The 11,962-nt window shown below is 46.9% G+C and overlaps 1 protein-coding gene across 1 annotated transcript in view; it reads left to right on the plus strand.

The window, feature by feature from the left end:
• Positions 1–1,722, plus strand: part of LOC123590973 (protein POLR1D-like) — a 48,298-nt gene extending 46,576 nt beyond the window's left edge. The window contains exon 3 of the mRNA XM_045464699.1: positions 608–1,722. Coding sequence (XP_045320655.1) covers positions 608–914 — 307 coding nt within the window. The 3' untranslated portion in view covers positions 915–1,722. The remainder of the gene's footprint in view (positions 1–607) is intronic.
• Positions 1,723–11,962: the final 10,240 nt, after the last annotated feature.

Genomic DNA, 11,962 nt, shown 5'->3' on the forward strand with positions numbered 1-11,962 from the left:
CTGCTTCAATGTACCCGGAGCAGAAATTGACCCAGAGGGTGGGCCTGTGTGAGGCGCTCCCCACGAGAACACAGAGTAGCGTCCTAATGTGGCAAGTGTGAGAGATGTTTGTTTTTAAAGGTAAAAAGCGATGAGTGCATTTGTATGGATTCTTTGCGCAATTTTTATTTCCAGAACAGAGCATTTGGCTCCAGTACTCAAGACACGGCAAGGCATACTTTTCTGTTGCCCAAGAGGGACTTCTTTTTACTCTTTGGTCATGAAAAGCCCTGATAAATGCAGCTCGCGGTGCAGATTAGAGTCAGATCAGGCGTTGATCATTCAAGGGGAAAAGTGTGGCCCCTGTGTCGCAGGGGGAAAGTGAGTCCCAGGGAGAAGAGGGGGCCGAAGCGTTCCGATGGGGTCCGGCCGGCCGTCTCCGAATTCCAAGCGTCTTGCCTCTTCCCCCTGGTGCTCCGAGTTTACACTAGGTGGCATGCAAGGAAAGCCGAACAAATTCAGAAACTCGCTTGCGTGTTCGCAGAACCCTTCGGCCCTGCTGCGATCGGCGGGCGCGGCGTCGGCGCGGGCTGCGTGGACTGACGCTGTTGTGTTGTTCCCTCCCCAGGATGAAGTGCCCCCTCGCCGGCGCGAATAAGAGATTTCTGATTAACACGATTAAGAACACGCTGCCCTCCCACAAAGAGCAGGACCCTGAGCCGAAAGAGGCCACGAAGGCACCTGCGAAAAGCCAGAGCCGGAAGGAAGAGCACCGCAAGGGGCACCGAGGCCACCCTTACAAGCCCAGCTCCCAGGGCCGGGGCGCGCGCGGCGGCCCCTCGCCACCGCGGAAGCGGAGCAGCCCGGAGAGGGGCCCGGGGAGGGGCCCGGCGAGGGGCCCGGCGAGGTACGAGAAGCGGTCCGACAAGCGGTGAGGCCGGGACCGGGGCTTGTGCGGACGCGGGGTTGGGGCACGGGCCTCGGGCTGGAGTGGTTTTTAGCGCCGGTCCTTTGCGGCGGCGACACGGCTGTCCGCGCCCGGGGACTCGTCTGCAGGCGGCGCAGCAGGTTTCGGCTACTCCGGCAGCGCCCCGCGCACGCGTGTGGTTTCTGTTCTCTCTCGTTCGCCAGTTGGTTTCGAAATAAATCTGAAACGGAAACAAAGTTCCCCGAGATGGTTGCGACTAGTTCCAGGGTTGTTTGTTGGTTTGTTTCATGTGTTCCAATCGTGGTCATTTCTCAAGTTTTCTCCAAAAAAAACAAAAACAAAAACCACTTGTAAATCCTAGACGTTATCTTGCTGGAGGCTGAATTTCAGAGGCAGAAGTCAGCTGGCCAGTGACCGTGCTTAGGCCGAGGTGTGGCCCTTGGAAGGGCTGGAAATGTACCAGGAAGAAACGCAGCGAGAGCCTCCTTGCGGGTTTCCTTTTCCTGCGAGCGAGCCCTCGGGGAGGGCGCCCACAGGGCTTTGGGTTTGGTGTTCCGTACCAAAAGCCAGAGGGGGGAAACGGGGCTCTGTCGCTGCCTTGTGCGTTCTCAGACTCATTCCCGAGATGAACCACCTTTCCATAGTCGGTTTTGGGGGCAACGTGTGCGTTCTAAGCGGTGCTTTCAAAAGAACCCTCAAAGGTTAAAGTTAAATTATTCAGTGCTGTGTCTTCTTGAGCTAAAGACCTACATTACCACCCTCAGTAGAGTTGTTTCCGAAATCTTAATTTTAAATAAAAGTGTGTTTACAACGCCTTTTTCTGGTTTCGGTGTTGTTTTCTTGCTTTTTGTTTTGTTCGGCATCAGGGTGTCTCCCAAATGAACGTACAATTACAGACTTTGCAAACCCGCGTCCTTCCTTTCATGCTCAGGAAAATGCCACGAAGTCCCGTCTTCCCCAGCCCACAAAAGGAAGAAGAATCTGTCTGTCTGGTCCCCTCCCGGTTTTCCATAGCGTCTGACCTTATGCCTGGCTGCTCTCAGATAATCACCCGCCACAGCCTGTTCCCTGCTTCCTGGCAGCCAAGAAAAGCCCTTTCTCAGGGTCAGAAAGGAGCACATCCGAAAAGTTAGCTTTGGGGTGTTTATAGAGAAACTAGACTAGACCGAGTGCTGCTTCCCCAGCGAGCCACCGGCCACATCCTCCGTCTGCTCCGAGCTAAAAGCGCAGGAAGGACAAACCCAAGGCCTCGCTTGACCCTCCCGCCTCCCACCAGAGACCCCAGGGCCTCATCCTATGAGTTTGTAGCGACACAGCAGCACACGTTGCCCTCAGGACTTTATCCAAATCAACTTCTGCATTCGCTTACATTATTTGTGCTAAATGTGCGATGTTTTCTATTTAAATGCCAGAAATAGCGTAGCGTTGTGAGCTTTTGAAAAATGTTGTTATAATTGAGTAAAATAAAGTTGTATTGTTTCAACCATCTACGTTCTCCGTATTTAGAGCAAACTGCCAGGTTCTTATTCTTTAGAAGAAGATGGTTATAACGAGCACATTCTAACACTTACAGGAAGCCTCATTAGCCTAACCATACTGAACCTTCCTTATTAAATTGTGTTCCAGGATGAGTGTTCTACAGAATCACCTTCCCTTTAAAAGGAATTGTTCCCGGGGCGCCTGGGTGGCTCAGTCGGTTGAGCGTCCGACTTCAGCCAGGTCACGATCTCGCGGTCCGTGAGTTCGAGCCCCGCGTCGGGCTCTGGGCTGATGGCTCAGAGCCTGGAGCCTGCTTCCGATTCTGTGTCTCCCTCTCTCTCTGCCCCTCCCCCGTTCATGCTCTGTCTCTCTCTGTCTCAAAAATAAATAAACAAAAAAAAAAAAATTTTTTTTTAAAAATAAAAGGAATTGTTCCCAGGGGCACCAGGGTGGCTCAGTTGGTTGAACTTCAGAGTCCTGGTTTCAGCTCAGGTCGTGATCTCACCATGCGTGAGAGCAAGCACCCCTCGGAGTCCACACTGACAGTACAGAGCCTGCTTAGGATTCTCTCTCCCCCTCTCTCTGCCTCTCCCCCATCCGCGTGCTCCTCTCTCGCAAAATAAATAAACATTAAAAAAAAAAAAAGGAATTGTTCCACCTCCAAAAATGTTATTAGAATCTTTAAAACTTAAGAGCAGCCATGGTTTCCTGTATAGAAATGTCAAGAGCAAATTGATCTGTTCCTGTTCCATATCTGGACCGTGGATGTTGGCAGAAGCGATTGGTCCTGAGATGTCACACACACCAGCCACCTCCTACTTCTCCGCTTACCACCACCCCCCCACCCCCACCCCGGAGAGCTTCCTCCGCCCCGGATACTGTCTGCTCTCCAGTATAATTGTATGTGGAGCTCACAAAACCCAGCAGAGGAGTTCTAGGAGTTGAGTCTGAGCCTGCCTCTGCAGCTGGCTGGCTGCGGGGAGGGCCCTACCTGGTCACTTCCCTTCATCGTCCCCATCTGTACACTAAGATGTTTGGACTGAGTCCCCAATTAAGTCGAGACAGAAGGACCAAGTGTTAGCCCTAAGTTTTCATGCCTCCACTAGGAAGCCGCAAGACTTGAGCACAAGTGCGACTTCGCAGAGTTCGTTTTCTGTTTTAGTTGCTTTAGGAAACGCGGTCTCGGAGACATGTGAACCAAAGTGCCGGTCTCGGCCGTGACCACTGACCTGCTAGTGTCAGTCCTCCCAAATGGCCCACGCGTCATGGGAGAGGGAGCCAGAGCGGGTGGTTTTTCTTAGAGCAGGCTGAGAATGCTAAAGGACATTTGCTCAGGTCGGATTCTGGAAGGATCGGTGGGGTCTGGAAGGCGGCTGTGGAGTTTTGAATTTTCCCGTTTGTTTTCAGGAGGTGCGGGGCGGGGGTACAGAGCTGCCTCAAATCTCCTGGGAGAATTTATCATTCCTTCGCTGATGATCGATGTGACTTAGCGTGTCACTCACATTTTTATATCGTAATGACATAATCTCCGCCACTCCAGAGGTCCTGCCGTTGTCTTCGGATCCTAAAGAGTTGCTGGCCCATAGTCAGTGCTTGTTTAATAGACCCATGAGGTGAATCCCTGATGAACGGAAGCCTCACACTCTCTCAAGGAATGTTAAACTTGTAAATATTGTCACCAGGAGGAACTGATCGGCTAGACTAAACCATGTGGACAGTAACACTGTGTATCACCCGTGGGCCAAACTTGTCAGGCTTTTTCCCCCAACTTTGCTGAGATACAGTTAACATATAACATTGTGTCAGTGTAGAATGTAAAATGTGGTGATTTGACAGAAGTCAACATTGTGAAATGATTACAAGAAGGTTACTTAGCACGTACATTATCTCACGGTTATCCATTTGTGTGTGTGTGTGTGTGTGTGTGTGTGTGTAGCGAGAACGTTTAAGATAAGCTTCTACCTGTGTCCAAGGAAGGTGCTCTGCCCCATTCTGTAACTAAGGAAACAGGACAGGGTAAACAGTTTGCCCCGGTCACGGTCACGGATCTGGGAAGGGGCCGAGAGGCTGTCTGAAGCCAGGACTGTCTGAATCTACAAACCTACATTCTTTTCCTGTACGTTATGCCAAACCCTATCTGAACTCAGCTCTCTCCAAACACAGGACTGGGATGTCTCGGTGTGTAATGGGCCAAGGAGTCCCACCCAACTTGAGAGCCTGAAGAGCTTAAATAAGTCACGCATTTGATTGGTTAAAGTGGACTCCTGGCGGCCTGAATGCCCAAGCCCCACCCAAGGAACACGTGTCCCGGGCCAGTGTTTACTGCAGGCCGGCCGAGCCGTCTAATCCACGAGGAAAACTTAGTTCTCTGGTTAAATGGTTATATGGCAGCTGACGGGAATATCGAAGGGGAATTACACTCCCACGTGAAGCAAAGATTTTAGGTTATTTCATATCCAGCCCCTCCTTTTTTCCATCCACAAGAATAGCAAGACTTGGGAGTTAAGAAATCTTAAGCTTCAAGGCCTCTTTGGTACCTTACATAACACCCCATCACCCAGGGAGCGTGCGCTCCCCACCTCCCCCACCTCGGAAAGGCGGGTCAGCAGGTCTTGGAATAAGCCCCGCCCTCATCGGAGAAGGCTAGTTTGCCGAACATTCTGTTTTGAAAAGGCTGCTTAAGAGGCACGCGCTCACGCACACGGGGACACGGAAAGAAGTGAATTGTTTATTATTAATATTTAATTATTTAATACTTATTTTATAATGTAAATTATTTAATCTACATTAAAACCGCCAACATGACACAGTAAGCAGAATTCAGGGGAATTTTATAACTAAGTCGTTTCTATTTGGGTCACCACACTATCAATCTCAGTAGAAGGCCCTGGGCATTATCATGAAAAGGCCAATAATAAACAGATTTGGGTGCATCGTCAATAGTTTATTACTTGAGCTATTTGTCCCATCCGTCTAGCCCTGCAGCTCTCACCTTTGGTTTTCGTAACTCGAAAATTCCCTGTGTGCAACATGAACCCTATAAATATACCTTATGAAATACCCAAGAAACATCTTTCTCCACCAGCCAGATGGATAGCTCGCCCTCAGCGCTTGTCCGCTATCCTTCGTAAATGGTTTTTTTTCTCATTCGCTCCCCAGGCGTGTGGTTCCTTCGAGATGAACTAGTATATACCGCCCAGTTACAAGCCTCTATTCACTCCCAAGTTACAGGCCTGTCAGTCGGGGAGGATAGTCTTTCAAAGGTCAGTGTGGATTTTCAAACAAAAAAACTGCAAGACTGGTTTTTAATCCTATATCCTACGTGGAGAGCAAGCCGTCCATTTGCTCGCTCACTCACTCCGTCGGTAAGAGAGCGAAGCAAATGGGACCAGCACACGCTGGGCCCAGATTGGAGCCATTTAACTCCCAGCCTCAAAGTCTTCTATAAGCCATGGTCATATCCACCACATTTAAAGGTGGAGGGCATTCCTGAAGCTCACCGTTTGCTTCTCCAAATTTGTCTGGCCCTGCCCTCAGGCATTCCAATTTTCTACATTTGGGAAGCGGTCCGTGGTGATTCATTAGCACAAAAACAGCACAAAAGCTTTCAGTTTCAATATTTTTTTAAAGTCAAAAGTTTCACTGTGACAAGTTCTAAAAATACGTAGGTGGCTAGTGAACCTCAAAACTATGTGTGTGAATCTCAAACATAAGCACAGAAGACAATACGTCATATATGGCCAGATCATGTAAAACTAAAAACACACTAAAAATATGCTTTAAAAAAGTTATCAATAGATGAAATGTTCACAGAAAATACAAACATCCAGGGGCGCCTGGGCAGCTCCGTCGGGTAAGCATCTGACTATTGATGTCAGCTCACGTCGTAGTCTCATGGTCCGTGAGATCGAGCCCCACACTGAGCTCTGTGCTGACAGCACGGAGCCTGCTTTGGATTCTCTCTCTCTCCCTCTCTCTCTTCCCCTCCTCTGCTGTCTCTCTCTCTCTCTCTCAAAAATAAATGAGCATTTTTTCAAAAGAAAATACAAACATCCAGTAAGCACATGAAAAATGTTCAACTCACCAATAAATTAAAAAATGCAAACTAAAAGGATTTTTTTCTTTTCCAAAATAGCTGGGCTTTTTAAAAACTAATTCTGCTAACCAGAGTATGTTGATACAAATACTCTCAAAAAACAATTAGCAAGAGGGTAAAATGACTCCGTATTTCCAGGACTCACTGAAATGGTCTTCGTTGACAAAGAAATGCTGCTTCTAAAAGCTACATACCAAGATTTCCATCCAATTTAGTATGTATCTTTAGGTATTTGCTGAAACTATCCTCAATTAGTTGTCTTTTTGTTCTTGCCTTTATTTTAATAACACTGTTATAGAACCATATTGACAAACATAGCAATAATATCAATGTAAAAAATGTAGATAACAAAGCTCTTTCCTTACATGTTAATTACATTCATTCTCCCATGTTGCCTTGTAGTCAGTCCCGTCCATTCGTTATAAGGTTGGGATGTTCTTTTGCAGGATGGGGTACCTGCTGTGAATTAGTGACCAATGAATTACTCTTTCTCTCATAAAAGGTCTGGAAACCAAAAGGTCTGGAAACCACTAGGAAGATGTGGCAAACCTCGAAGTTAAAACGAATGATTCTGGGGCCCCTGGGTGGCTCAGTTGGTTGCGCGTCTGACTGTATCTCAGGTCGAATCTCGCGATCTGTGAGTTCAAGCCCCACGTCAGGCTCCGTGCCCATCACTCGGAGCCTGTTTCGCCTACTGCTCTGTCTGACTCTCTCCCGTCCGTTGCCTGTGCCAAAGCAATAAATAAAGGCTAAAAAAAAATTAAAAAAAAAAAAAAAAAAAAAAACGAATGATTCACTCTCAGAAACGGGTGTTCCCCATCCCTAAATCTCTGAGTTCCACAGCTCTGTTTTAGTACGCAGGGGAGAATCAGTAAGACCAGGGGTCATAATAGTGGTTCCACTGAATCGGAAGTTAAGACTGCCCTATGCGAGGTCTGCCTCTTCTTAGCTGGAACCGCTGAACTGGGAATTTGATGACTATGAAAACGAAACTGACATCATATCTTGGGAACTGGAGGAAGCTGAAGAGAAATCCTGGTACACCTCTGTGCACGATCATGTTTAGGCATAAAGGTTGGTGGAAGGTGACTGAAGCTTTAAACAGCCATGGCCAGATAGGCCAGACACACGCCTAGTCCGTATGACACACGCCTCTGTGTGAGAACATGGCATTGCTAACGTCTGTGACTCTGTGTATTGGCGAGCCGAGTGCAAGCTGGATCTTGGCGCCATTCACACCCTCCACTGGGAGCCGCTGTGTGGGTGACATCACCCACCAGAAGAAGAATCAAAGATTATTCCTTGCGTTTTCTGTCTCTTTCTTCTTCCTTTCCCTCTTACGATTGAATATAATGTCTTGGTTCTCGGTGTGATTTATCCTTGAGTCTACAGCAGTGAGTGAACACTGAGACAGGGCAGGAAGTAAGGCGAAATGGGCTGGAGATCCTGGAGCCCTCTGGCCCCACGACCTCACTTCCAGAAGCAGTGACTGGGGGTGACACTGCTGGTGCTCCCACCAGTGAAGAAGAGAGTTTGTTTGTAGGACAGTGACACCGGGAGAGACTGGGACACCTTGGGGACGGTGAATGTATGCACAACCCAGGGGAGGACCGAAAGGACTTTCTCTGCCCATCACTTCTCCCCAGTCTTCGCTTTGTGACAGATTCTACCCCAGCCACCGGGGTGGGCATATGAGCAATGCTGGGTCAATCAGACAAACTACTTCAACTCTGAAGCCAGAAAGGATTCATCCATGTGTGGCTGGAGTGTTGCAGGAGTTCCTATGACCAGCAGAGAGAGCTTGTTATAAGGCCAGAAAGTGGCGGGGGGGGGGGGGGGATGGTGAATAAAAGAAGAGGGGCGGGACAGCAGGAGTAGGAGCACTGGCAGTCTAAGGCTTAGAATCTTACCTAAGCCTTCAAGACTTGCTTGAACTTGACCCCCATATTAACACTTTTGAAACTGGGGTGTTGCTTCACATGCCCAAATGTTTGACCTTGGGATGACATCCAGTTCATGACGGGCAGTTCACGTCATAGGGTCACTTGGGATTATAGGAGCAGTGTTTTGTCTCTACCCAGACCCAGCTGCAATCTGGAAGCCTTTTCTCAATAGGAGGGTAGCTATTTGCCCAGGGCAGTGTGGCTCTTCTCCTAAACACTATGACCTGGACTGTAATTCTCCCATTTGAGTTTGCCCCAGGCTTCACAGAGCATCTCCATTTGCTACAGACACACTGAATATCATTGGATTTGCTAGATCGTAAGGCCTGAGGATAATCCACACTGCAGCCTGAAACAGCTAGGAAGCCTTCTCTTGCCGTTGGTACCACTCAGACTTGCTAGCTTTACAGATTTCTCAATGAGTGGGTAGGGAAGCACACTCAAATATGGTAGAGTAGGGCACTACATAATTTCTTGTTCCAAGGCTAGGCACCTCTACATGAAAGGGGTGCTATTGAAAATTACATCAAGGCAGCAGGTGTAAACTTGGATTGTTCCAGGCAAATAAGTCACTCTAGATATATCTTGCCTCCATGACTCAAAGAAGCCCACAAAGCATTTTTTTAATGTTTTATTTATTTTTAAGACAGAGAGAGCATGAGCAGGGGAGGGGCAGAGAGAGAGGGAGACACAGAATCCGAAGCCGGCTCCAGGCTCCGAGCTGTCAGCACAGAGCCCGACGCGGGGCTCGAACTCGTGAACTGTGAGGTCACGACCTGAGCCCTAAACTAAATGGTGCTCTGAATCCACCAAAGTTTAAAGACAAGACTCAAAAGGGTCAAATTGTTTCCAAACAAATTAATAGCATTCCAGGACAAAGTTCAAGAATGATTATAGGAATACAAAGATAAATAGCACCACCAGGCAAAATTCACAATGTCTGGCACCAAAGAAAAAATCAACAGACATCGAAAGAAGTGGAAAAATACAAGTCGTTATGAGGAGAAAAATGAACCAACAGGAAACGACCTGGAGACGTCAGAGGTGATAGAATAGTAGCTAAGGACGGTACATGTGATTCCATATGTTCATGAAGCTGTAGGAAAGACTGAACATGTGAGAAAAATGATTGAAAAGGGACAGAGCATCATTCAGCTCTGAGATAAATTCAAGTGGCCAAATACACTTGTATTTAAAATTCTCAAAGATGCTGGGGCACCTGGGTGGCTCAGTTGGTTGAGCGTCCGACTTCGGCTCAGGTCATGATCTCGCAGTTCGTGGGCTCGAGTGCCGCGTCGGCCGGGCTCTGTGCTGACAGCTCGGAGCCTGGAGCCTGCTTCTGATCCTGTGTCTCCCTCTCTCTCTCTCTGCCCCTCCCCTGCTCACACTCTGTCTCTGTCTCTCTCTCCAAAATAAATAAACATTAAAAAAAATGTTAATCCTCAAAGACGGTGATGGATAGAGAAAAATATATGAACACATACTGTCCACAAAATCTCCAAATATAATGAAAATTATAAACACATGGACATAAGACATTCAATGAACTCGAAGCATTAAAAAAAAAAGGGGGAAGAAAACCACCCCAAAGCACATCAAAATCAAACTGCTTTAAACCAATGATGAAGACATAATGTCAAAAGCAGCCCCTCCCACAAAAGACACAGTACATTGAGGGAAGCACATATAAAGTTCAAAGCATATCTCATCCAGAAACAAAGCCAGAAGGCAGCGAAACATCTTTGAAATATAGAAAAAAAAAAAAACAATTGTCAACCTAGAATTCTTTACCCAGGTAAAATATCTTTCAAAAATGAAAGATCCTTGTCAATACCCTCATCCTCTTGTCCTCAGGGAACCACCAGCTATGACCTTTGCACACTCGGTCGTCCAGAGAGAGAGTTTTGCAAGCATGGAGTCAGAGGCCCCTGCTACAGCTGTCATCTCCATGAGTCCCTTTTGAGCCCATGTAAGAGAAAAGAACTGAACAGCGTCAGGATGAGGCACTGTGGTTTTGATTCTTTTACACACTTTTGGCACTTTTTTGTTACAATAGTTATACACGGTTTATATTTTAGGAGAGTGCACAAAAAGAAAAGAAAGGCATAAATTATGTTCTCCCCTTACTCTTACTTAATGGTGAAAGTCTGACTGCTCTCCTCAGTAAGATCAAGGATGCCTCTTTCACTCCTACTATTCAACAGTATCCTGGAGGGCCTAGCCAAGTGCAATAACTCAAGAAAAAATAAATAGCATTCGGATTGGAATGGAAGAATGAAAACTTTCTTGATTTTTCAACTGACATGCTTTTCTACATAGAAAACCCTAGAGTGTCTATAAAGAGCTACCAGAACCATTAAGCAAGTTTAGCAAGGAGGCAGGATATAAAATGAGTATACAAAAATTAATTATATTCCTAATACTCGCAACAATCAAAAGTAAAATTTTTAAAAATTTAAAAAACATCAAAAAAGAAATAAAAGGAGAGGGATAAATCTGACAAAAGATGTGTAAGATCTGTACACTGAAATATTCAAAACATAGCTGAGAGAAATTAAAGATCTAAATAAGTGGAGATATGTTCATGAATTGGAAGGTTCAATATTTCTTAGATATATACTCCCAAAATGTGTTATATAAATCCAATGCAATTCCAATTAAAAAAAAAAACAAAAAACTAAGGGCGCCTGGGTGGCTCAGCCGGTTAAGTGTCCAACTCTCAGTTTCGGCTCAGGTCATGGCCTTACAGTTCATGGGTTCGAGCCCCACATCGGGTTCTACACTGACAGCACGGAGCCTGCTTGGAATTCTCTCCGTGTCTCTCTCTCTCTCTCTGCCCCTCCCCAGCTCACGCTGTCTCTGTCTCTCTCAAAATAAATAAATAAAAACTTTTAAAAATTATTTTAAAAAGCTAGCAGGATTTCCCCAGTGAAAATTATTAAATAAATAACAAAAGTCTCTAGAAGTGGTCGAAGGGCCCAACAGCAAGTAAAGAAACGTTTTTTTAATCCACAAAAATTTGTTAAGACCAGTGAGAGCTTATAGTTTCTGAATCAAGACCACTCCCTTCCTCCTCCCTCCCAGCTCAGAAAGATAGAAACTCTACTCCAGACTGGTACAGACAAGAACACAGGGCTTACTTTGCCCCCAGCTCCCAGCCAATAAGCTATTTTCCCAGGAGGAATAGAACGGCAGCATTTTTCAGCCTGTCCCAGCTACCTGTTGCTGAGACTAAGTTCTGAGCTAGTTGCCTGAGAGGTTGGGCTCCCTTCTCCTGCCCAGTCCCCTCCCACTGGTGACACAGAGGCTCCACCTTGGGCATGTCACCACTGAGAATTCTAGCTTCCTGACTGCCCTTGCCCTGGTTCACAAGGCTGTGGTTCCATGCCAGGAAAGGCAAGCCAAGAAGATTCGAGGCCACTGCCCCCCTCTACCTCATGCTCAGCTCCTACAGTGGAAGTGTCATTCAGAGAGAAGTCTACCAATGTCCCCACCCTAGCTCCAGAGTCCTGACTCAGAGATTTTGCCTAGAGGAAG

Source organism: Leopardus geoffroyi, chromosome A1 (assembly GCF_018350155.1).
Source record: "Leopardus geoffroyi isolate Oge1 chromosome A1, O.geoffroyi_Oge1_pat1.0, whole genome shotgun sequence".
In the NCBI taxonomy this organism is placed as follows: Eukaryota; Metazoa; Chordata; class Mammalia; order Carnivora; family Felidae; genus Leopardus; species Leopardus geoffroyi.